This window comes from Diceros bicornis, chromosome 1 (genome assembly GCF_020826845.1).
Source record: "Diceros bicornis minor isolate mBicDic1 chromosome 1, mDicBic1.mat.cur, whole genome shotgun sequence".
Taxonomy (NCBI): domain Eukaryota; kingdom Metazoa; phylum Chordata; class Mammalia; order Perissodactyla; family Rhinocerotidae; genus Diceros; species Diceros bicornis.
The window spans coordinates 7,855,712-7,881,470 of record NC_080740.1 but is presented as its reverse complement, the minus strand read 5'-3'; the positions used below and the strand labels follow the sequence as shown (position 1 = coordinate 7,881,470).

The following is a 25,759-nucleotide window of genomic DNA, read 5'->3' as shown; positions in this document are numbered from 1 at the left end:
TTTTCTAATCTTTATAAATAGCCTTCACCCGTGATGTGGGTGATGTATTGGGTATGACCCCAATGTTGACTAAGAGGCAGGTTGGCAGTCTGCAATGAGAAAGTCCTCGTCCTTTCTTTTGTCTTCAGGCTGTCATGATGTTGCAGATCACATGTTATAGGATATCATTGTTGTGATTGATTTTATTGAAACGGGGCTTTAAATAATATAATTTGTGATGAAAGGGAGAGGGAATGACCTAGAGAGTATTGTACTACATCGAATTTTGTTGGTTATCTCATAACAGTAGTTAAAAGAATTGTGAAACAAAGTTTTTCTTTTGGAAAAAGACAAGTTTCCCAAATTTGATGACCTTTGTAGTGATGGAAATGGCTACTAGTTATTTCTATATAGCAGATGCATATAAAAAATACACACAATCTATCACTTCAAAGTAAAGTTGATGCTTACAATAAGTGAGAAATAACTGCTTTTTGCAAAATAGTCCTGATGGGAAGAGAGCATTTTGAAAGGGGATGTTTGGAAATGTTGGTATCATTATTGGATTTTCTGGTCAAAATGGTATGTATGCAGAAAAACTCTCATATATGCAAGAGATAAATTTTTTAACCCATGTAAAATTTTTCCAAATGAGGAGTTTTCGTGGGATTTGTACCCGTTTATTTAAAATATAACAATGCAGTATCTTCTAATTAACTTGTAACTGATGGTCAAGAGAATTGGAAACATTAATAGTCAAATTCCAGCAGAGACCTTTTCATAGGTGGTGATTGGGAGGGAGGAAGTGGTGTTGAGATGCAGAGAGTACAGGTGCGAGAGTTCCCCTCTCCCACTCAGATCTTCGCGTGGGTGACGGGCGCTTTGTCAGCTCTCACGGCCATTCAAAGCCGTCTCAAAATAAAACAAACCTAGCGTTAGGCCTTCAAATTGCTGTCTTACCAAGGTTAATCCAATGTATATATTTTAGTAATAAAGCATATTAATCTCATAGCCCCTGCTAAAATATTAATAAGCTTAATATTCAAAAGCTTTTCTACACAATAAATAAAATAAAAATTATTTAAAATATTTAATTCAAGTCATTTTTGTATGTTTTATTATCTCTGTTAATATAGTAATACATATTTATATATCACTTGAAAATAAGGAAATATAGGTATTTTAGTGGGTATGCTCACACTTTTTTGTTGGATGTGAGTGCATGGAGCCACTGGGACGTAGGATGGCTTGAGGTCAGTCACTGGGCTTTTTGAGTCTGTAGAGGCTGATGACAGGGGGGAAGGATTATTATAGAGAGAGGGAGAGCATCACTAGCTTCAGCATCAGTTGATGACGTTTCTAACTCCATCATCCCTTTCATACTTATTAACGGTCAGTCTGCTGTATGGAAGAGCTTTCCTTCCTCCCTATTTACTTATATCAACAAGAATTCATAAATTCTTATTTTATTCAAAGGGTTATAATTCTTTTTTTAAATTGATGTCATAGTAGTTTATAACATTGTGAAATTTCACTTGTACATTATTATTTGTCAGTCACCATATGAATGCGCCCCTTCACCCCTTGTGCCCACCCCCCAACCCCCTTCCCCCTGGTACCCAGCTAACTGTTCTCTCTGTCCATGTGTTAGTTTATATCCTACGTATGAGAGAGGTCATACAGTGTTTGTCTTTCTCTGTCTGGCTTATTTCACTTAACATAATACCCTCCAGGTCCATCCATGTTGTTGCAAATGGGATAATTTTGTCTTTTTTGTGGCTGAGTAGTATTCCATTGTATATATATAGAAAGGGTTGTAATTCTTAATGATGATTCATGTCTCTGTTTCATCTTCCCTCTTTTATTTTCTCCACCAACTACAATCATTTTCTTTCTTCAAATAAAAGGTAAGCCCCTTCCTGGTCCTCCTTGAAGTCTTCTGTGACCCTTCTAGCATCTTCTCTTTTCTTAGTTCCCTTAGTTCTTGTCTTTATTTATATGCCCTGGCACTTAATCATATGCTCTTGATTTCGTTGTTTCATGTATGAAAGCTTCATGACCTCAGTCAGATATAAAGTCTTGAAGGGTAAGAAAAATGTTTTCTCCTTCTTCAAACTTCCCATTTAATATACCCTTGCTGAAGGCCAGAACAGAAAAACATTGTACCCTTCTTACAGCCCAAGCCACAAGACTGGCTCATAAATTAGCAATAAACACCATGCAAGATATTACAATAAAAGCACAGATATGGTTCACCTCAAATTTTAAACACAAATTAAAAGATGAAAACCAGTTGATAAAAAATATATAGGCCACAAAAAAATAAATAATATAATTTTGTACCTGATTTCTGACTGTCCTAGCAGCAAGGAGGATAGGGTAGTATGAATCGGTCCGTGGAAATAGGTGTACTCTTTGAGTAAGGGAGACTCACTTTTACCTGACCAGGAATTCCTAGAAGGATTTGTTCCCTAAGCAAAGGACATTGCGCTAAATGTTTTGAATAATGGTTCTACAAAACGAACAAACCCATGTGACTCTTTCAGATGAAAGGCTATTTCCTCATTCTATGAAAATAGCTTTCTAGGGTGGGGAAGAAGGTGTTTGTGTGGTGTAGGTATGTAAATTTCTGGTGGTCTGGCTCAGGCTAGGTTAAGCTTAGAGGGTCTTGAGGAATGAATGGTGAACAGAACCCTAGGCCAGTGCTTGTGAATACCAATCTTCTCATCTGACAAGAGATATATGAAAGATGAAATTGAGTTCTCTAGCAGATACCTGAAGGCCAGGGATTCTCTATTACTGAACTAGAAAAGGTCATATGCACACTAGATACACACTAGGCATGTAAAGGAGAATGGGGTGTTTGACTGAAAGGTAATAAGGAGCCTGACTTGCTGTTCCATTGTAATGGGGCTGTGCTATGAGAGGACCTACAGGCTGGGCCAGGATTTTTCTGGCGTACGTCCAACTGCTTGAACAGGTACTTGATGGAAGCCCAAGGATTCTGGTCCGTAAAGGATGATTGATGAACTTTAAGTGGGGTGTTTTTGAGTTCAGGAGAATCAAATGCCCACCCCTCCCATAGAAGAACCTTATATATCCTCCTAAACAGATTTTGTTTTCAACAGATGTGTTCTGATGAGCTTTCCAGGATAAATTAGCTGCAGAATGGGTCCCCAGACTCTTAATTGAGAGAACCTGCTTCATAAAATTGCTTAGAGTTCTTTGTCTGGATACTACATTTTGTCTTTCAGAGTTGATAAAAGGAGTTTCGGCATGCTAAGATTTATATATTTTTCCTGAGAGTAATTATTCAATATTTTTTCAACAAATATTTGTGGGGTACAATTTATGTGCTCATCAAACAGGTTAAGCTACAACCAAAGTCTTCTCTCCAATTCACCAGGCTCTAATTCTGGAATTTTCCAGTTCCTGAATTTTAGAAATTTCAGGAAAAGGAATAGGAAGGCTGCTCTATTCAAGGGAATGGTGGAATTGGGTCAAGGAAAACTCTTTGCTAGTCCATAGTCCTTCTCCTTAAGGGAACACACCTGATTTGCTGGTTTGAGTCCACATTGTATGCCATCCCCACATATTCTTCCTATTAATAGCATATATTCCTAAACTTCCCATCTAAATCATCCCATTTCTGAATCTGCAAACAACCCTTTCCCTAATAACTTTTAGGGACTTAATATATGTGTTTCTTGGCTGGCTCTCATGTTACTCGTATGGTTCAAATTGGTTCTTGTAACTTAGGCTCAGACTGGTGCTGATGTGTTCTCATCCCACAGGACTGGCCAGTGCCTCTCAGGTTCCTGCCAGCAGTAGGTTATAGCTTAACAGATAAACCGTCAACATTTTGAGAACATTAATTTTTCTCAGTATTTCATTTCCTCTCCGCTTTTAAGGCAGGTTTAACAACTTACTTTCATCCTGGAATAAACCTGAAGAAAATACATTATGATAGCATCAAACTTTATGAGAAACTGGAGGAAGAAACTGGACAGGTAAATATGTTTAATTTGAAATTGTCTTTTGGTCAGTTTCTCAGACATATGTAAGGTTTCTGGTGGATTTTGATGTCACCGTGTATAGCTGGGTGTAGAGAGATGAGTGGCGTGTGAACCGTTTAATGTGGTAGAGAAACCTGATGAGAGTTTAAGGTAGGAACCTCTCGAGTTTGGTTTACAATCAGTTTAATTTCTTGAAATGTATCTCCCACGTAATTACCTGCTCTTCTTGATTTTTTAAAAGAAGAAAGGAAAAAAGCAGCTTTCAAAAATATCTTTAGTCAGTTACTATATCTAGAAACCGGGAAATCAGAGCCTTTCAGCAACCAGATTGCAAAGGATCTGATAAAGGTGTGTGACAGATTGCCACATGGCTTTGAAAAGTACTTCACTTGAAGCGCCTCACTTTTGTTTTTCTTTTGCTGAGGAAGATAGCCCTGAGCTAACATCTCTGCCAGTCTTCCTCTATGTTGTATGTGGGTCGCCACCACAGCATGGCTGATGAGTGGCGTAGGTTTGCGCCCAGGATCCGAACCCTCAAACCCGGGCCGCTGAAGCGGAGTGTGTCGAATTTAACCACTAGGCCATGGGGCCGGCCCCCTCACTTTTGTTTTTATCTCTTCTCATATTTATTAGTGCTCTCAAAATAAAGTGGCAGGCAAAGAGTATCCACAGGCTAAGACTGAAGTCTACTATGAGCAACTTGAGGGCAGGGACTGCATCCTTTATCTCTGTAACTGAGGGCCAGGCTAAGTGCTTGGCCAACTGAAGGACTTCAATACATGTCAAATGAATGTTTGTTTCAATTCACACTTGGTCCCATCACTGCAACTCTGATTCTTCATATTCCCTCCTCAAATCCTTTGTCTTCCTCTTTTTACATAATTTTCTCTCCCTCTGTACATTAACACTATCCCATGTTATTGTAACTATGCATTTAGCTGTCTGCCTTCGCCTGTAGACTGTAAGCTCCATTCAGGCAATGTCTTCGCATCTCATTCACGACAGCGTCACTGGGGCTTAGCATAGTGCCTGGCACAGAGGAGACAGTAAATAGTTGCTGCATGAATGTCTTTTCATAAGATGCAAATATGTTATTTAGTTATCTCTTTCACTGCAAAGTAAATGTCTTTTCTTGTACACTTGCATTTTCATTGTGCTGGAAAAGACAAGTTTGAGTGCCAAATAATGATTTATTTATGTGTTTTTGTTGACATCATTGTCACAGGTGGTGGGATTCCATCAGCCAGGTAGTATCAGAATTGCTACAACTCCTGTAAGGGTAGATGAATTTAAATATCAGATGACTCGGACTGGCTGGCATGCAACGGAACAGTATATTATTGAACCCGAAAAAATTCAAGAGATGTTCCCTTTACTCAACATGAATAAGGTATTTATCTTTAGGACATTTTCACCATTTGTTGACTTGAATTAAGAATAGAAAAAGTTATTGTAAAAAGTTATTTAAGAATAGAACAACTTTGTTCACATATTTTGAATGGCAAAATCAGATGATTAATGCTGGAATTTGGATAAATTACAAGGTGGGCTATTATGTATGCTAAATGAAATATGAAAAGGTAATGAAAAATCTTACTAGTTTTCCACCTATGACAGCTCTGGAAACATTATCAATACCTGCCTATTACTGTGTCTCCAGAATTAGGAATTCCCATATGTAAACCTTCTGTATGAGAACTGCAGAGAAAACAATAACCTATATGATAAATATGTGTATAGGAAGATTGTATTATTAACTTAGTGCTCAGTAGATTTTTGTTGAATGGATGAGACCTAACTAGACTACTTCCCATTGCTCACTCCTTGTCTCATCTGAGTTCCATTCTTCTCTGTTCCCCCACAGTACCTAGCCTCAAGCCCTAGTACAAAGTAGATAGTATTCAAGAATTAGTTGTTGAATGACTGGATCAAGTAGGTATACATTTTCCTGATACCAGATATATATTTAACATGTGAATTTAACAGTATTAAACAATTAGATATAAACAATTGATCAGTTAGTATTAGATTTGACTGCAAATGTCAGAAACCAAAATAATAATGCATAAACAAGATAGAAGTTTATTTCTCTTTCGTCTAGGCAGTCCAGGACTTGGATAGTGGCTCTTTTCCACGAAGACTTCAGAAACCCAGTCACCTTCTAGATCATTGCTCTGTCGTTCCTAGAGTATGGCTCTTGTGCTTATTCCAAGATGGCAGCTAGAGCTCCAACCATCATGTCTGCATTCCAAACAGCAGGATGGTGGAAAGGACAAAGAAGAAGGGACAAAGGGCGTATGCCAGTTGTCTTTTTAGAATGGTTCGTGGAAGCTGCCACATGACGCTTTCATTTGCATTTCATTGACTAGAACTAAGTAATAGTTGTAGCTACCAGCTGGAACTAATAGCTGCCAACTATTGGAAACTCTTTGTTCTTAGCGGCCATGTGCCTAAATAAACATGCGGTTTCCATTGCTCTGCGGGGGATGGGAGAATGGATGTTGGAGACAATTGCAAGCCTCTATCAAATAGTCTGTCCACTTAACTTTCAGTGCGAGTCCTGCCTGTCTGACATTTGATACAGGAAAAAGTAGTGCAGACTAATCAATCTGATGCTGGGATGCACTTTTATTTATTTATTTATTTATTTATTTATTTAAATTTTTTGTTTATTGCAGTAACATTGGTTTATAACATTGTAAAAATTTCAGGTGTACATCATTGTACTTCTATTTCTGCATAGATTACATCATGTTCACCACCCAAATACTAATTACAACCCATCACCAAACACATGTACCGAATTATCCCTTTCACCCTCCTCCCTCCCCCCTTCCCCTCTGGTAACCACCAATCCAATCTCTGTCCCTATGTGTTTGTTTATTGTTGTTATTATCTACTACTTAATGAAGGAAATCATACGGTATTTGACCTTCTCCCTCTGACTTATTTCACTTTGCATTATACCCTCAATGTCCATCCGTGTTGTCACAAATGGCTGGATTTCATCGTTTCTTATGGCTGAGTAGTATTCCATTGTGTATATATACCACAGCTTCTTTATCCATTCGTCCCTTGATGGGCACTTAGGTTGCTTCCAAGTCTTGGCTATTGTGAATAATGCTGCAATGAACACAGGGGTGCATGTACCTTTGCAAATTGGTGTTTTCAAGTTCTTTGGATAAATACCCAAGAGTGGAATAGCTGGATCATATGGTAGTTCTATCCTTGATTTTTTGAGGAATCTCCATACTGTTTTCCATAGCGGCTGGACCAGTTTGCACTCCCACCAGCAGTGTATGAGAGTTCCCTTCTCTCCACATCCTCTCCAACACATGTTGTTTCCTGTCTTGTTAATTATAGCCATTCTGACGGGCGTGAGGTGATATCTCATTGTAGTTTTGACTTGCATTTCCCTGATAGTTAGTGATTTTGAACATCTTTTCATGTGTCTGTTGGCCATCTGTATATCTTCTTTGGAGAAATGTCTGTTCAGGTCTTTTGCCCATTTTTTAATTGGGTTGGTAGTTTTTTTGTTGTTGAGATGCATGAGTTCTTTATATATTTTGGAGATTAAGCCCTTATCAGATGTATGGTTTGCAAATTGGGATGCACTTTTAAAGTCCAGTTTTATAAAGATCTGCTGGCAGGATATAGTTACACTGAGTACTGAGGATAGATTCATTTGAATATTGACTCTCTTATGATGGATTTAGGTTTTAGCTGGATTATATAATCCTGGAGATGGTCACATTGATCCTTACTCTCTAACCATGGCCCTGGCTGCTGGGGCTAGGAAATATGGTGCCCTTTTAAAGTATCCTGCACCGGTGACTTCTCTGAAGCCCAGGTCAGATGGAACATGGGATGTTGAAACACCACAGGGATCTATGAGGGCAAATAGAATTGTGAATGCTGCAGGTAAGTGTCATACCTTTTTTTTAATTAGTGGGTTTTTTTTCAAGTGGCAAACAAATAAGATATTTAGCCATAAAGTAATGTTGTGTACTATGAACATTGTTGTGAAACACTGTGATGCTCCCAAGGTGAACGTTTTGTCTGTTTCTAAGCTACAAAGCCCTCCCTCCATCACTCTGCTCTGGGGGGTGACATTCCTCTGTGTCCTTGGTTATCCGTAGAAAGTTGGTATTTTTCTCCATGCTCTGTTTTATTCTGCTCCAGATCATGTTTTGCCAAATCATGCTTCTTTTTCCTTCCTATGTTCACTCTTTCTATATTCTAATAACCAAATTCTAGTGTTCAAATTCATGAGCATCCTCTTTGTTCTCGGTTTGCTCTTTAGGGCAGATTTGATCATTTGGGTTCTCTCTCATCCATCTCTGATTATTTGACTCTGGTCAAAACACTTTTAACCCTTTTCCTTTCAGAACATTATTAAACATATTTCATAGTCTTTTCTGTAGGTTGCTCTGCTACAATTTAGACTCAGAGTAGTGAGGCCAAAAGGGATATTTGAGATAATCTAACAACCCACTCATTTTCCATTTGTGGAGACCCAATGTCCAGAAAGGTCATGGTACTTGGCAAAGTGACACCGTTATGCCAGAGCCAGGACTTGGACCTGGGTCTTCTGATTCTTGAGGTTTTGCTCGTGAAGTCATTTTCAACCATCAAGCATACAAAAATAAATTCTTGTGCAAATGAAAATGCTTGTGCAATCTAAACTGGGCTAAGAATTTATATTTACCTGTAGTTCATAATGGTTAATTTAAAACCTAAAATAAGCATGAGGCAGTAACTGATTTTCTTGTGGTCTGCTCTTTGAGGCATTGCTTAAATTATAAAATGAAAACAGTCTTTTTTAAAAAACAAAATTTTTTAAAAAAACAAAATTCAAAAAAAAATTTTAAAATCAATTATTTACTAGATCAAGTGATATACCATAAGGACATACCAGAAACATGTACTCTTAAGATTCTTTCCTTTAAATTTTAACTTCTGATCGATGTTATTATTTTTGTGTGTGTGTGAGGAAGACCAGCCCTGAGCTAACATCTGAAGCCAATCCTCCTCTTTTTGCTGAGGAAGACTGGCCCTGGGCTAGCATCCCTGCCCATCTTCCTCTACTTTATATGGGACGCCACCACAGCATGGCCTGACAAGCGGTGCGTTGGTGCACGCCCGGGATCCGAATCCACGAACTCCGGGCCGCCGCAGCGGAGCACGCACACTTAACTGCTACGCCACCTGGCCGGCCCCTGTTGTTACTTTTTAACAAAACATTTTTTAGTGGTCCTTGAAAAAGTCATGTCTTCAGTATTTAAGAATTTAAATTAGTATTTCTGAACCTTTCTAACCCATGCCCTCCATTTGAAAAGCATAAAAATCTCATGCCTTCTTTGATATCATTTAAAATTTAAAATAATGTAAAATGACTTGCCTAAAAAATAAGAGCAAAGGCACAAAACATTGCTTAGTTTTTGAACTTCACTTGCCCCCCCATACCCATCTGATACCTCCCACCCCTCACCGTCCTTCGGTACCCTGGTCTAAATTTTGTTAGAGCTAAAGAAATGGTATCATTCATCCTTTTTTTCCAAGTAGCAAGGATTCTTTGTAATCTTGCAACTTTCTTTATGATCTCATGAATTCAGCCTCTAAAAACATTCCACTGTTTTTGTAGTGATAGTGACTACTAAACAAACATACTCTGACTTCCATATCAAGCACTCATGGCAGACATTGCTAAGTGATCACTGCACTCATTTCACAGGGGCTTGGACAAACTCCACCATTTTTCTCAACACAGTGCTTCAGGCAGCCACACACTCCCAACTGATATTTTGAGAAAAAACTTAGAAGACCTTAATTTAACACATTTATCTATTGTTTTCCTAAAATGGGTAAAATTTTATTTGCATAATTCATTGCTATTATCATAAATTTTTTTCTAAACCACAAACAGTGAGGTATGAGGAATCACTGAAGAGAAAGAATAATTTACAAAGAGAACTGACCAAAACCCAGGACATTGGTTACCAGACGAAATATTCTCTGCAGCCCTGAAATCTTGCCGGTGATGGGGGCAGGGGAGGCAGTGGCAGGAGATCCTAGAGAACAGCTCATCTGGTGCTGGCCCTGAAAACAAATCCTAATTTAACCTCATTCCTGGGATTTGTTTTCCCAGGCCAGCACCAGAAAAACTGTTCTCCAGGACGTCCTTCTTTCTTGGTTCCTGAGGCCTTTTCCCCAGCCACATCTACTCCCTTTCCCATCCTCAGCCTTTCCCATCCAGGCAGCTCCTTGTTGAAAGTCGTATGAAGAACTATGCTGTCTCAGGTCTCAGTTCTTTATCTCATTCAGATCATATCTCTGGCCCATATCTTTTCTTTTTTTTCTTTTCCTCCTCTATCTCTTCTTTTCCATTGGGAAAAAGTTACTAGAGAAAAATCTAATTACATATTAGTAGTCCGTGAAAGATGCGAAGGGATGTGTGTTTAATTATTTGTAAGTCTGTTTTCAAAAAACCTTATTTAAAGTATAGAAGCTCCCAAAATGTAAGCTTCAGTAATTGGGGGTGAAGTTTTAGATATGCCCTCTTCTAGAATTAAAGCTAACAGAGATCAGTTTTATGAATAAAAGCAACATCTGCAGAAGGCATTACTCTAACATGATTTGGGAATGTGTGTCAGATGGAATGTTTCCCAGGGTGACTCAGTGAGACTGGATGTCTCACAAATTCAGGCAAGACTCTCAGAACAGCTCTGAAATCTAATTAAAGAAACCAGGATATAGACTTGGAAATATAACCAAAATGTAAAAGATGTAAAGGCCACCAGTATCTACTCAGTTGTACCATAACCTGCTAGAAGTTTCTTTGCATGGAGTCATAACAGAAGGCTGCTGGGTCTTCAGGATATCCATGAAAAGGAAAGTCTAAAAGTAAAAATTTGTCAGTCTGCTGGTGTGTCTCTGGCATTGTCCAGTGGGGCTCTCCAAGCAGAAACACGTGTATTGCCAACCTCATGGCCTGGGCAAATTACTCATTTGTAAAATGGAGATAATAGAGCGCCCATCTCAAAAAGTTATTATGATCAGTAAATGCTCTAATAATGTAAAGTACCTAGAACAGGGTTTACCACATAGAAAGCACTAAAAAAGTTAAGTGTAATGATGATAATAATTATTTTGATTATCATAATTATTTCCTTGAAAGTCAGGTTCCCATAGCTTCTTGGTATCAGCCTTAAGATTACCCAACTCCTTTTAATTGCTCTATAGCCATCCAGCACCCATTCTGCTGTTGAACTGACTTCTTAAAGAGCTTGGTTGTCAAGCTAGTGTGTGTGGGAGTCACCGTGGGAAGGTTCCCAGACTTCAAAAAAATTCTCATTCACATGGTCTGGGTGGGAAGCTGTATTTCACACAAGTACTCCAGGTACTGTACTGTCTGTACCAGACAGTCTGCAAAACGTCTTTTGAGAAACACTCCTGTATAGGAGTTCCTACAGGAGAGAGAAGGTAGTACCTTATTCTTGAGCGAGCAGAGCAGAGGAGCAGTTTCTGACACTGCTGACCTCTTGGTGTGCAGGAGGCTGACCCGCCTTTAGTGCTGCCTCATTGTCCCCTCATCCTCCCCTCCCCTCAGGTGCAGCTCAGGCGCTTGGGCAGGAGCTGCTTTTTATGATGGAAGCCTTTTCTTTGCTTGGTAATGAATGTTTCTCTTGACCTCATTTCCCATTGACTCGTCAAGTCTGAGATAACTTTGTAAACTTTACTTAAGAATTTTCCTAATACGGTAAATCAGAAATGTGATTGGATCGTGTCAACATGAAGCCTAGTGTTCAGCCGAAAAGAATTGCTTAATCTTGCCTGATACTCTGGGTCAGAGAACGTCACTGTATAAACAATCATTGTCACAGTATAAACCGTCTAGTAGAAGTAAACTTGTCCACAAACCTGCATCCTTCATTTTAACTCCATTTCTATTAATTACTGCATTTTTTATTTAAAAAAAATGGAAGTAATTTCCAGTGATCATTTTTATTGACTCTTCTCTTCAGTGTTTTTCAGCTGGTAATGGAGATTTTAGATGATTCCTCCACATTTGTCTCTCTTCCCTTTGAACTTGGTGGGTGGGTGATCTAGCAGGGGTTGAATTGTAATCCTGGCTAGATTTAGGTTAACTTGATTGACATATAGAGGAAGAGAATGCCAACAAACACCACCACCAGAGTAAAAAAGTATAGAGCTTGCTATGCGGTTTGAAGTAATTTAGTTATATGATACTTATGCATATGTTTCCACTTTATTTTAATGATGAAGTGCATTAATAAGAAAGCAGTTAGACTCAGAAATGCATAACTATATTTGAATAGGACAGAATTTATTTTCTTCAATTTATGTTTTTAATTGAAACAAGTATATTGAGGATACTGCAGTGGTTTGAATTGCTAGGCTAAATATTTTGGCTTTTTATATTTTAAAACTGCTCTAGTGCATATAATTAGAAAATGCGACTATACTATATTTTTGTACAAAGTCCTGACATTGGTAATTCACATCTTCCTACCAGAAAGAATAAATCTTTAAATTGTTAACAGACCAACAAACAGCTCTAATGCCTACAGGTAAGATTTTTGGTTTGCAAATGAGCCCCCATTTCTGGGGCTATTATAGTCTTTTGACCAGCTTAGCTATCAGGCCAAAACAAAACAACGAACACAAGAGTGATGTTTAGATGGTTAAATAGAAATAACTTTGGCATGTAAGAGTACACAGTCTGGGTTCCTAGACTGACTCATAGTTAGTGATTCTGCGTCTAGCTCTGACAGAGACTTCAGAACTCCTTATTAGATTCTGAAAAAAGCAGAAACAGAAATGCTTAAAAATTTAGAAAATGCAACCTCTAAAGAAATAACTTAATCATTTGAATGATTACTCAAAATTATTATGAGACAAACAAGCAAATAGAACCCCTTCCCCCTAAATAATCCATTGATGGGTCAGGTGATACCACATTCCTGAGAAATAATCATTTTTATCATTTTAGATTCTAATATATCTTTATACAAGCGAAGGAGTCTTGGATTTTTAAAATAAAATCTTTCTGTAGCAAGAAAACCAGTAAGATGTGACGATTCCAGGGTCTCCAATGCGCCCTTGTGCACGTCTCTTTCCCTTTCTGGGCTCTAACTCCACATCTGTATACTGAAGAATCGCTTGGTGGAGAATCAAGGGTCCTTTCGACCCAAATTTTCTGGTTCCATCTTTTGCAAAGGAAATAATAACATTCATTCACTCCAATCAGACAGTGCCCCTGCCCATTGTGAAGTCAGAACACGGTTGTGGGAACCCCACCTATTTACGAGCCCCCTCCCCTCTCCCTCTTGCTCTGGTGCCTTCCTGCCCTTGGCAAGAAAGGATCTTAGAAACATATTCAAACTAAACTTTTAAATAACAGAGAAAACTTAATGTGCTATCTCTCCCAAAGTATATACATTTTCAAATTTTAAGTTAACAGAACAATCCTGTATTGGTGGAATTTTTGGCATCAACAGTTTGCAGGGAGGAAGGTCTGGGGGATGGAGGAACTGACTTGTAGTGCTTTCCAATGCACGATTATTATGTATTATATCAATCACATCTACACGGGTCCTCTTCCATTGCCTGATCATCCCTGTTCTACAAGTAGGGTCAGCCCATTATTGTCTTTCTTACCAACATTTGTACATTTTATATATTTCAATTGTTTATTTTTTCCCTCAAATAAATTATTTTGGTTTTTCCCTGCCCACCTTTGCTTATGGGCAAAATACTTTCTCAGGTATGGAGTTCCCTTAGATTGCAGATATCTTCAAAGCTCTGGGGCAGTGTAAAATATTATCTTGTCTTCTCTTCCCCCATTCAATTTTGCAATGACCAAACATTTAAAGTTGTTATGACATTCTTTAGACTTTGCCATGAGTACTGAAGTCTTCTCAATATTTTATTTTAATATAAATTGCTTTATCAGTGTCAGATGTGGTATGTTTATATATGTAGTGACATTTTAAAATGGCTTTTCATTTAAGGATTTTGGGCTCGTGAAGTTGGTAAGATGATTGGACTAGAGCATCCTCTCATCCCAGTTCAGCATCAGTATCTTGTTACATCGACTATACCAGAAGTGAAAGCTTTGAAACGAGAACTCCCTGTGCTCCGTGACCTGGAAGGATCTTATTACCTCCGACAGGAAAGGGATGGGCTTTTGTTTGGTCCATATGAAAGTCAGGAGAAAATGAAAGTTCAGGACTCGTGGGTCACCAGTGGAGTCCCTCCAGGTGGGTTCAGCAAATGGAAGTGTGTGCAGGTCAGACATGTATGTTCTATCCTCCTTGTGGCTGTAGAATAAGATGACACCATAATACTATACTAGCGGATGCCTGGGATGTTGGTGGTCAGGGGTTTGAGGGAAGCTCTATTGTCGTGTCCCTTTGAACAATCACAACAGGGAGTAAGGAAAGAGAGAAGAGGCAGTTGGTGGTGGAAAGGCTGAAGAAACATGTTCCCACTGTTTCGGAAGGCTCCAAGTAATGTTAACCTGCCTACATCAACGTCCTGCCTCCCCCTCTTCCTCGTTCCCCCACCTGCTTGGTCTAGTTTCCAGATTTGGATGTAGCTGTTATTGTGCTTTGACAGTTAGAAACACAACAGGATCAGAGGATATCCAGCTTGCTAAGAAGGAAAGCCTCAGGGTCTGTTGCAGAGCAGGACAGGTTGGTACTGCAAACTGAAGCACTCTGTGACTACGTAAATGGATGTGGAAAGGGCACAGGCCTCTATGCTAAAGCGGGAAGTACTGTAGTTTCTCTTCCAAGGTCTGTAAGGGAGAAGGACCTGTTTTTGTTTTTCATTAAACATTTCTACAGAGCCCGATTAAGGATGGGTCACCTAAGGAGGTATCTCAGGTTTTAATCTATAAAAGGAGCTAAAATGTCCTTGGGACATTGAAATACTATAGAGGATATAAAGAAATGGAGGAAATTGTACTTTCTAGAAGTATTCTTTGATAAGCTACTTGGGATAGAGAATGAATCTCTCCCTCCTTCCCCTCAAAGAACACCTCTGCATATGTCACAACAAATGATCACTAAACCGCCCTCCACAGAAGTTGGATCAGCTGGCTGAGGGCTTTGCACATTTGGGCCTGAGCGGAATAGCTCCTGATCGCAGAGGGAGGGGTGATCTGCCACCTCGAAGCCTCCCTCTCTGCTCTTCCCACATGCTGACAGCCTTTCCTCCAAATAAATGTTGAACAAATGTTTAAATAATTCCAGTTGGAGGGAAAGCCAGATTGTTGGCTGGGCCTGGGCGCCCACATGTCCTAGTCCAGCCCTGGTGTTCTGCAGACCTCCATGCCACTGACCCAACAGGCAGTCCACAGGAGGAACAAGAAGAAGCTGGCTGGCTGCTGTGGGAGAAAATCACCAGTATTGGCAGAGACATTCTTCTAGAAGCTCATCTGTGGTCCTGCCTTCAATCATAGTGCCTTTTAGGACTGAGAAGATGATTGTACTCCAAACCCTGACTCTTTTCACAGAATTCTAGCCCTCAGATATGTGTGAGAGTGGGCTTGAGGAAGGAGGCCTCTATGCCATTCCTTGCCTGCTGAGAAGTAAAGGGTATCCATCATCCTAGATCCCAGAGTAGTTTTCCACTTAGGCCCAGTGTCCTAACATGACTTTGTAAACTCCCATTTGTTGTCACCTGGGAAGATGAAGCAGACTTTAATAGTTAGTTGAAGGATGAAAGATCTCTCTTGATAAACCAAATTATTGTTGTTTTTTAAAGTTGTGATTGATTCAATACTAGAAACTGTTAATATGCTTAAATTTAAATTTTTTATTAAAAAGGTTAACTTTCATGATTTTATTGTTTCAAGAAATAACATTGTTGTTCTCAATAGTATAATGGGTACACATCTGTTGATAGTGAATATCGACTTGGGACTTAGAAAAAAGGAAGTACCTTCCTCACTTCCATCTTTAAAGGCCATCTTTAAATGTATGCTGATTCAGAGGCTTAGATCACTTCAGAGTACTTGTCAGTGCAGCAGTGGCATCCTGACCACAATGGCATGTCCTTTCAGGTTTTGGAAAGGAGCTCTTTCAGTCTGATCTAGATCGAATCATGGAACATGTCGAAGTTGCCATGGAAATGGTTCCAGTCTTGAAAAAGGCTGACATCATCAATATTGTCAATGGTCCTATCACCTACTCTCCTGACATTCTGCCTATGGTGGGACCCCATCAAGGGGTCAGAAACTACTGGGTGGCTATAGGCTTTGGGTGAGTATCTCCATGTAATTCAACATTTATTGTAGAGTCATGTATTTTAGATAAGTCTTGTCCCATAATCTCAGGCCAAAAAGGGAAAATGGGGAAGAGGCAGAGAGTTTTCTCCCTTTCATGACCAATGAAATTCGAGGAATTGAAAATTTCAGTCTTAACACCCTGGCTATATAATGGTTTAATCACTTGTATAGGTTTTAAAGACTCGCACACAGAAGAGCAATGATGTCCTGAAACTTTCTTTTTGTATATTTCTTGCCATTTCTGTTATTCGTGTCTCTTTTCATGCTGTGTATGTTCAGACAGGTCAATTTGCCTCAATTTTATAAGGATGTTTTCATAAAACAATGTGAAAGATAATTCAAAATATCAAATGTATAACATATCTGATGCAGTTTTCACCATAATTCATGTTTGTCCAACATGATTTGTTTCTTTATGACTCCTCTGGTTGCTTACTATTTATTATTTCATTACCCATGATGTTTCATCTCTAGTATTTGTCCCATAATTTGGTGAATATTAATGTCAAGCCCACTTTACTGTCATATCATAGCTTCTAATATTCTATTTTTCTTCCCTATTTTATTTGGCCATTTATTCAACTAATATTTAATGATTGCCAGCTCTGGCAGTTCTAGTGCTAGGTACCGGGCTACAGCTGAGAGCAAGGCTGTGAAGTCTGACGGGAGGCACAAGGCTGGTTCGGGTGCTGTTCATAATACAGTAGAGAGGTTGGGTCTGAACTAAGGAAGCAGCAGTGGCGACTGAGAGGGAGATAAAATTATTTAGTTTTGGTGATTGATTGCATCAGGTCTTGAGGGAGAGATAAAAATGGCAAATGATGCCAACCTTTCTAACTTGACTCCTGGTTGGATGCTGGGGCCATGGGGAGAGAGAACCACGAAGGTAATGAATTCCATTTATGACAGGTTGCATTTGAAGTGTTAAGTTTTGGTCTGTGGGACATCCAGAGGGAGAGAACCAGATGGCGATAAGGCGCTGGAAAGTATGATATAACTGAGGGCTTAGGTAATCTCCTGTAGAGTCCATATGTAGGCATGTGCATGTGGCAGTGTTTCTCTTGTACATCACTTGTATATCTTCTTTGAATAATGTCTTTTTGTATCCTTTGTCCATGTTAAAAATTAGATTATTTGTCTTTTTATTGTTAAGTTGTAGGAGTTCTTTAAATATTCTAGATATAAGATCCTTATCAGATATATGATTTGCAAAATTTTTTTACTGTTCTGTGGGTTTTTTCACTTTCTTGATGGTGTTTATGGAAGCACAAAAGTTTTTGATTTTGATGAAGTCCAGAATGTATATTTTTTCTCTTTCCTCATGTATTTTTGGTGTCATATATAAGAAACCATTATTTAATCCAAGTTCATAAAGATTTACACCTAGGTTTTCCTCTAGGAGTTTTATAGTTTTAACTCTTACATTTTGGTCTTTGATCAATTTTGAATTAATTTTTGTGTATGGTGTGAAGTAGGTGTTCAACTTCATTCTGTTGTGAATAGCCAGTTTTCCCAGCACCATTTGTTGAAGACTATTCTTTCCTCACTGAATTGCGTTGGCATCTGTGATGTCGTTTTTCTGACACCGCTTCTGACACCAACTTCCAATTCTCCAGTTCTCCGACGCCAAATGAGTGTCCAACAATTCAATTCAATTCAATTCTGATACTGACTCCCGGAGTTAGTGCAGACTCCACTGGTTAAGGACACAGTTCCACAAAATTGCCCCCACTTCAGACACCAGTTAGAGCTTCCAGGGATCACCTGTACTTCTGACTGATGGGCTGTAAATTTTGGGGTTCCTATAACCTCGTCCTCAGGTTTGATAATTCACTAGAATGACTCACAGAACTCAGGAAAACACTACTTACTTTTACTGGTTTATTATAAAGGATACCACTCAGGAACAGCCAAATGGAAGAGATGCATAGGGCAAGGTGAGGGGGGAGGGGTATGGTGCAGAGCCTTCATGTCCTCTCTGGAGCACCACCTTCCTAGCACATTGACGAGTTCACCAACCCAAAAACTCTTTGAACCCCATTGTTGAGGAGTTTTTATTACATAGGCACAATTGATTAAATCATTGACCATTGGTGATTGAACTTCTAGTGACCAGCCCCTATTCTGAAGCTATCTACTCCCCCATTGAGCCATCTCATTAGCATCCAAAGACTATAAATTCCAAAGGTTTTAGGAGCTCTGTGGCAGGAACTGGGGACAAAGACTAAATATTTGTTTTTTATTATACCACAGCATCCTTGTCAAAAATCAATTCACCATATGTTTATGGGTTTATTTCTGGACCCTCAATTCTATTCCACTGATCTATACGTCTATTCTTATGCCAGTACCACACTGTCTTGATTACTATAACTTTGTAGTAAGTTCTGAAATTGAGAAGTGTGAATCCTCCAACTTTGTTCTTTTTCAAGATTGTTTTGGCCATTCTGTGTCCCTTAAATTTTCATGTAAATTTTAGGACTAGCTTGTCAATTTCTGCAAAGAAGCCAGCAGGGATTTTGATAGGGATTGCATTGAATCTGTAGATCGACTTGGGGAGTAGTGCCATCTTAACAATATTGAGTCTTCCAATTCATGAACATGGTATGTCTTTCCATTTATTTAGGTCTTTTAAAATTTCTTTCAACAATGATTTGTAGATTTCAGAGTATAAGTTTTGCACTTCTTTTGCTAAATTTATTTCTAAGTATTTTGTTTTTGATTCTGCATTTGACTTAATCACAGATTTGATCAACAAATATTTATGCATCATTGACCATAAACCATGCTCTAAACTGTGAACAAGCAGACAGTATCCCAGGCCTCATGATATTTATACTTTAATGAACACCTATTACTAGTTGCTAAGGAAATTAGAAAGTTGCTTTCTTTATTTTTTTTATTTTTTAAAGATTTTATTTATTTATTTATTTTTCCCCCCAAAGCCCCAGTAGATAGTTGTATGTCATAGCTGCATATCCTTCTAGTTGCTGTATGTGGGACGCGGCCTCACCATGGCCGGAGAAGTGGTGTGTTGGTGTGCGCCCGGGATCCGAACCTGGGCCGCCAACTGCGGAGCACGAGCACTTAACCGCTAAGCCACGGGGCCGGCCCAAAAGTTGCTTTCTTTAGAACACCAATTACTTATTACCTAGAAATTGTATCTACCTGCATGGAGCTGATGTCGGACTCCTGCTCTGATTGCCCAGGGTAATTTTCCCAGGTTGTAGACACTGGAAGGGAATGGGGAAGATGACAGGTGGGGGGCAAGCAAAGTGCCTCACTCCCTTTGACCAATTTGGTCTGAACCAAAAAGGCCTTCTTGTTATGTAAAAGTCAAGATTGCAAAGATATTTCTTATGTAATTTGATGGAATGCTCACATTGGCTGACCCTCCCAGCTTATATCAGTGATCCATTCCACGGTTCTGAAGGCCAGTGGTTCCCATATCTAGTTGAGCCCCAGAATCTCCGAATGGGCACGTTAAAAAGCAGAGTCTCAACTTTGTGGTTAGTCACTTGCATGTGTTTCATTCTCCTTTATATCTTATCTATGAAATTCCTATTATTTGTCACTAGAACCCATGAAAGATGTGGTGAATTGGAAAACCAATAAGCAAACAGATTCACGACTCCTATAGATTCTGATTCAGTTGTCTAGAGAAGGGCCCAGGGATCTGCATTTCCATGTTGTCTGTTATTCTGGTACAACCAGTCCAGAGAATAGGTGTTTGCAAACTCTCTACATATGTGCCAGTGCTCATTTACCTTACTCACAGATTACCTGCAGTCAAAGTTGGTTTACTTTTGTTTTGTCACAATTCTAACAAGTTTTTCTGCTTCTAGGTGACTAACACAATGCCCCCCAAAATGTTCAATGACTTATATTGAATTGAATCTAGTTTTCTTAGGTTAGAACAGATTATAAATAGCAAATTTAAGAGGGGAGAGTGCAATAAGATGTAACATCTGACAGTATAACAGAGTTATCATAAAAAGCAGACAGAAACACTCAAAAAGAAAGTATCTGGGCCATTCAGAAGAAGCGGGTTCTGCAGATTAAGGCTAGAGATAGAAAAATAACCTAACTCTCCTTTCCTCAAGTTCCCTTCCACTTACACACATTGCTTCCTTATGAAAATCTTATCAACTGGGCATAGGCCTACTCTGTTGCTGGTTAAACAAGGGCCCAACAGCCACCATGTGTTGCTTGCTTACTATGGGCGTTTAAGTACTGTGTCAATTAATTCTCCCCCAGCACCATAAAATGTGCACCTGAGAAGACTAAAGCTCAGAGTGGTTACATGACTTGCCCAAGGTTAAACAACTAGTAATGGCAGAACAAGAATCATACCCAGATCTTTCTTACTCCATGCTTTCATACTTTTAGCTACTAAACCAGGGGATCTCAATAGATATTTCCTAACACTCAGTTGTACGGCATTTTACATACAACTTGTTAATGATTAGAGAGCTGAAGTTTGTAAAAGATTTACTTTTTAAAAATAAATTAGATTTGATTTAGGATTATCCTCAAATAACAATACTCTGCCTCATGCGTTTGCTCATGTGCATTGTTGAAAGGGAAAGAACATGATGGTGTAGCAGTGAGACCACAGGAAACTGAAGCACAACCCTGGCTATGCCCAAGGAGTCTGCCAAGGATGTGAATTCTGTCTGTCATAGATAGAATGTGTCTTGCGTCTTGGCTGAAAAAATATTGAGAACCATTGAAGAAGTAAAGTCCAATAACAAGGAGTGTACAGTGGGGTCAGATGACTGAGTTTGTATCCTGAATCTGCTCTTTATTGCTGTGTGACCTTATTTTACCCCTGTGTGTGGGGTGGTATTCTCAGTGGTAAAATAGAATTGCTAAAGAATGTCAGCTGGTACATGTCAGATGGAAGCAATGCCTGCTAAATGGTAAGCACTCAATAAATGTCAGTTAAACGTTACACAGTTTCAAGTCTTGTGAACAGTATTCCAGCTCTCAAACATGGCAGCTGTTATATGTCATACATTGGGCCTGGTTAAGTGAATAAACATTTTAAGCATATATTTCATAATTATTTTAAGCATATATTTAATAATTTTTCTTGCTTTCTTGAAACTTAGTGAGATTGTTTGTGGGTAATCTGGATGACCCATGTCTTTTTTTTTAAAAAACTATCGAGAGAAGTGTAAATTGATGCCTTTTTATTCTGCTTGAGCAATATCCTTATAACAAATTTAGGCATTCATTTTTATAAAATAGCAAAACTGGTATCTTGTTGTGGGAAAAGTTAGTTAACATTTCCAGGCTTTGCTAAGGTCCTGCAAGTTCTTAGAACCTGTGGTTCTGGCTGTTAGGCTGCTGTCATTTGGGGTACCAGAATTTCTTGCATTTTGAGGTCTGCTCATGTAGCTTCTTTTCTTGGTCGTCTCCCCATGACTCCCTGCTCACCCAATTCCTCAGAAGCTTCTCTTGACTTACACCACAGAAAACCCCACAGTAAAGTCCTTCATTAGACAAGAGTGGGTCGGTAGAACTGCACGTGGCCAATGTTAGACTGTGATCCCTCCATCTGGTATCAAATTTATTTGCCACAATCGTGTTTTTGGTTTTAAAGCATCTTTATATAGAAATAGAAAACAAGCTCACCCTCCCCACCAAGTGACCCATTAATTGCAAAATACAGGGGCCAGTGTTCCGTCTCTCCTTCTCCCCACAAGTTCTTAGCTGAGTGCCTCTTCGTCTGAATGCTTCTAAGATAATGGCCCTTGCACAGAGGCCATCACCTAAGGGGACCTGAACTAAAGTGAATCTGAGAAGAGATGGGCATGCCACTCTACAGTGTACAGATTTCTCCTGCAAGCTTCCCATCAGTCAGGATAGTCGTAGTTCAAGAGGGCTGATAAGATACCGACCACATCTGCCTGTTTCCTTCCTGTCTCCCATTTTCCTAAAGTGAGCATCCTTACCAGCTAAGAGTCGTAGGCTATTTTGCAGGTATGCATCTCTCGCAACTGTGGGAACAAACTAGCTATCAAGTCAGGCACATTTAATTTGGATGCCTAAACATGTATCTTTTTGAGGAAAAAAATTAATAGCATAATAATTGTGTTGATTGTGGGTTCTGAATAGCCCAGAACACTCCAACTTTGAGGCCCTGTAAAATATTTGAATGTTTCATTATTTGAAAACAACATGTGTTAGTAACAGGACATTTATCTCTGTCTTTGAAAGATATGGCATAATCCACGCTGGTGGGGTAGGGAAATATCTCAGTGACTGGATCGTGCATGGAGAACCTCCTTTTGACCTGATAGAATTGGATCCCAATCGCTATGGCAAATGGACAACAACTGAGTACACTGAGGCCAAAGCAAGAGAGTCATACGGATTCAACAATATTGGTAAAGTGCAAATTTGCTGCTATTTACAAAGTGTGCACACAATTGACTTGCAGCACCTCTGACTTTTAGGTGCTTTTTAGTCTGTGCTTTGTGATGAGGGTGGTTAGCGATTTTATAAAGTGTTGTTCTTCTAAGGTACAATAGGGAATCTATATGAATGTGTATATTTAATATGTGGAGTGCATCAGTGATTTTAAGTTTTAAATCTATTTTTACTTTACCCTTTGATGATCAATATAAATGACAGCTTTGGCTTTTTCTTTTTTTATATAAATTTAATACATATATATGCTTCTGCATTTTAAGTACTGTGTTTTCCATTTTCTGAATCCCTTCAAAGTATTTTTGGTTTTGTTATCCGCTACTTAGAGTACTGGTTTTCCTTTTTCAGTTGGTTATCCTAAAGAAGAACGGTTTGCTGGGAGGCCCACTCAGCGAGTCAGTGGGCTTTACAAAACTCTGGAGTCTAAGTGTTCCATGGGGTTCCATGCGGGCTGGGAGCAGCCACACTGGTTCTACAAACCGGGCCAGGACACTCGGTACAGGTAAGTGACTTAACCTGCCTGTGGCTCTGATTGCCAAGTGAAATTTCGGAGGTGGAGTGAGAGACATCAGAGAAGCGCTGTTTCCCCCTTCCGCCCCTTCAGTCCACCTCATTCCAAAGAGCATTGAGCCTTTTCCTACAAAAATTATTTTCTGGCAGTGGAGACGTTAGTCCATCCCACATGACATTGGCCCATATCTAGGACCCACGTGGTCTTGAGAATCCTACAACCAGCCCAGGTGAAGCCTCCGCTTGGCGTTTTCCAGGAGCTCAAAGGAACCTTCCCCACCTCCTCCAAATCCCCACGTGGTTTCAGTTGGCTCCTAAAGATTTGTCCTGGTTTAGGGTGCCTGCTCAAATCTCATAGTATGGAAATAGTTAAAAAATATGGATTTTCTATTTATCAAGGAATAGTTCAAAGCAACTGTTTTCTAGTGTGTGTGTACTATCATGCAAATTATATGCATTGATAAATTAGGGGAAGAGATCATTTACTTAACATTTTAGGTTAAGCTAAAACATAAGCGTGTCACTAAAACAACTCTCTGTATTCTTCTAAAGTTATTGCCATTGTACTTGGATTACATGCCATTGTTGTACTTGGGATTATATATTTTTTCTCATGAGAATCCATAAACCAAGAGAAAACAAATAGCAAATCTAGAAATTGTTACCTTTTTTTTGACCTGTCATTTTGCTTATTTAAACAGGTTTTTTTGTCTACCTTGAGACTAGATCTAAACAGTATAGTAGAGGGCCAGTTGTTGATTAATGAATTTGGGCTCTGTAGGGAGCCAGTCTAGATTATCTGGGGGCAAAATACGGGTTTAGTTTTCCTAAATGACTCAGATAAATGCCAGACCTATTCTTCACCTTGTGTTGTTTGGATCTGGCCTGTTTCTTCTACTATTTTAATAATTAAACTACTGAAAACTCATTTCCCTGACTTAGCATCCTGCTCTGAAGTTCAAATACCACATTAGCAGTCCCCTTCCTAAAGTACATAAGGAGACAGGAGACCTTTGTGTCAGGCCCAGCTCTGTCATTAATACAAAGGCCTTGGAAGTCACTTTGTGCCTTTTCTCTTAAAAATGAAGATGTCGGACCAGATTCCTGCTTACCCAAGTGTGGGCCAACAGCACGAGCATCACCTGGGAGCCCGTTAGAATGCAGGATATAGGGTCCCAACCCAGACCTGCTGCATCAGAATCTGCATTTTAACAAGTGCAAGTGACTTGTGTTTGCATTAATGTTTGAGAAGCACTGGACAAGACAGCTCCACCCCCAAATATTCTGATTTAATTAGGTCCAAAAATCTGGTATTTTTTAAATGCTCCCCAGGAGATTCTAATATGCAACCAAGGTTGAAACTCATAGGACTGGTTGACTTCTAAGCTCTCCAGATCAGAGAGCCCACATGTCGTATCTTATTTTCCAGTTAATTAATACTTCACTCACTATAAAATGGGTCAAAGGGATAGATGAGTAACTTTAAAAAAGCACATTCCAACATGTATGTATGATTTGCAGAACAGAATTTTAGGTTGCATTTTTTTTTCCAAATAGGATTTTCTAGATGAGTAGGGATAATGAAGATATCCTTATTCTGTAATTTTCTGAAAATGAATGACAGTTATTTTATGACAAACATTGTGTTTCAGGCCAAGTTTTCGCCGCACAAACTGGTTTGAGCCTGTGGGCTCTGAGTATAAACAGGTTATGCAAAGGGTAGGGGTGATTGACCTGTCTCCATTTGGCAAGTTTAACATCCAAGGCCAGGACTCCATTAGACTGTTGGACCATCTCTTTGCAAATGTCATTCCAAAGGTAAATAACGTTACAAGGGTACAAGGTCCAGGATTCTGGCCTGCTTAATTTTCTATCCTCTCATTTTTTACAACAAACCAATATGTTATGTTAGTCCACCGAATGATTTCTAAATAAACACTAGAACTCTTCATCTGACCAAGAGTATTCTGCTAATTTTCAAATTTAAATTTTTGTTGAATGAATTGTCATCCAATGACCTTATAACTTTGCTTAAATGTGTCAATAGGAACTGCACAATTGATTTGAGTGTAATTTTTATGACAAATAATTGTAATGATCATTTAATCTGAGAACTTCAGAATCAATCTTGGATTTAGGTTTACAGATAGTTCACACAATTGATATAAATGATAAGAATCAGATGTTTTTCACTGTTGGCACCCATATTTTTATTTCCATGTTGTGTTAAAAGGATATGTAAGATTTTTTACTTCATCCCGAGGTCATTTTAAATTCTTTTGTGTAGGTGGGTTTTACAAATATAAGTCACATGTTAACACCCAAAGGTCGAGTGTATGCTGAGTTGACTGTTTCCCATCGGTCTCCTGGGGAGTTTCTATTAGTAACTGGTTCTGGATCAGAACTTCACGATCTTAGGTAAGTGCACACCTAGTAAGAAAACTTTATATGGAATATATTGACTCAACCTTGCACTGAATTTTTCTTTTACCCGTAGTTG

At 39.0% G+C, this 25,759-nt stretch overlaps 1 protein-coding gene across 1 annotated transcript in view; it reads left to right on the top strand.

Moving 5' to 3' along the window:
* DMGDH (dimethylglycine dehydrogenase) overlaps positions 1-25,759 on the top strand; it is a 62,749-nt gene that overhangs the window by 3,944 nt on the left and 33,046 nt on the right. Inside the window, exons 3-11 of the mRNA XM_058557174.1 lie at positions 3,891-3,989; positions 5,221-5,385; positions 7,712-7,916; positions 14,030-14,278; positions 16,087-16,285; positions 22,537-22,706; positions 23,098-23,251; positions 24,912-25,077; positions 25,547-25,677. Of these exons, the coding sequence (XP_058413157.1) occupies positions 3,891-3,989; positions 5,221-5,385; positions 7,712-7,916; positions 14,030-14,278; positions 16,087-16,285; positions 22,537-22,706; positions 23,098-23,251; positions 24,912-25,077; positions 25,547-25,677 (1,538 nt within the window). The remainder of the gene's footprint in view (positions 1-3,890; positions 3,990-5,220; positions 5,386-7,711; positions 7,917-14,029; positions 14,279-16,086; positions 16,286-22,536; positions 22,707-23,097; positions 23,252-24,911; positions 25,078-25,546; positions 25,678-25,759) is intronic.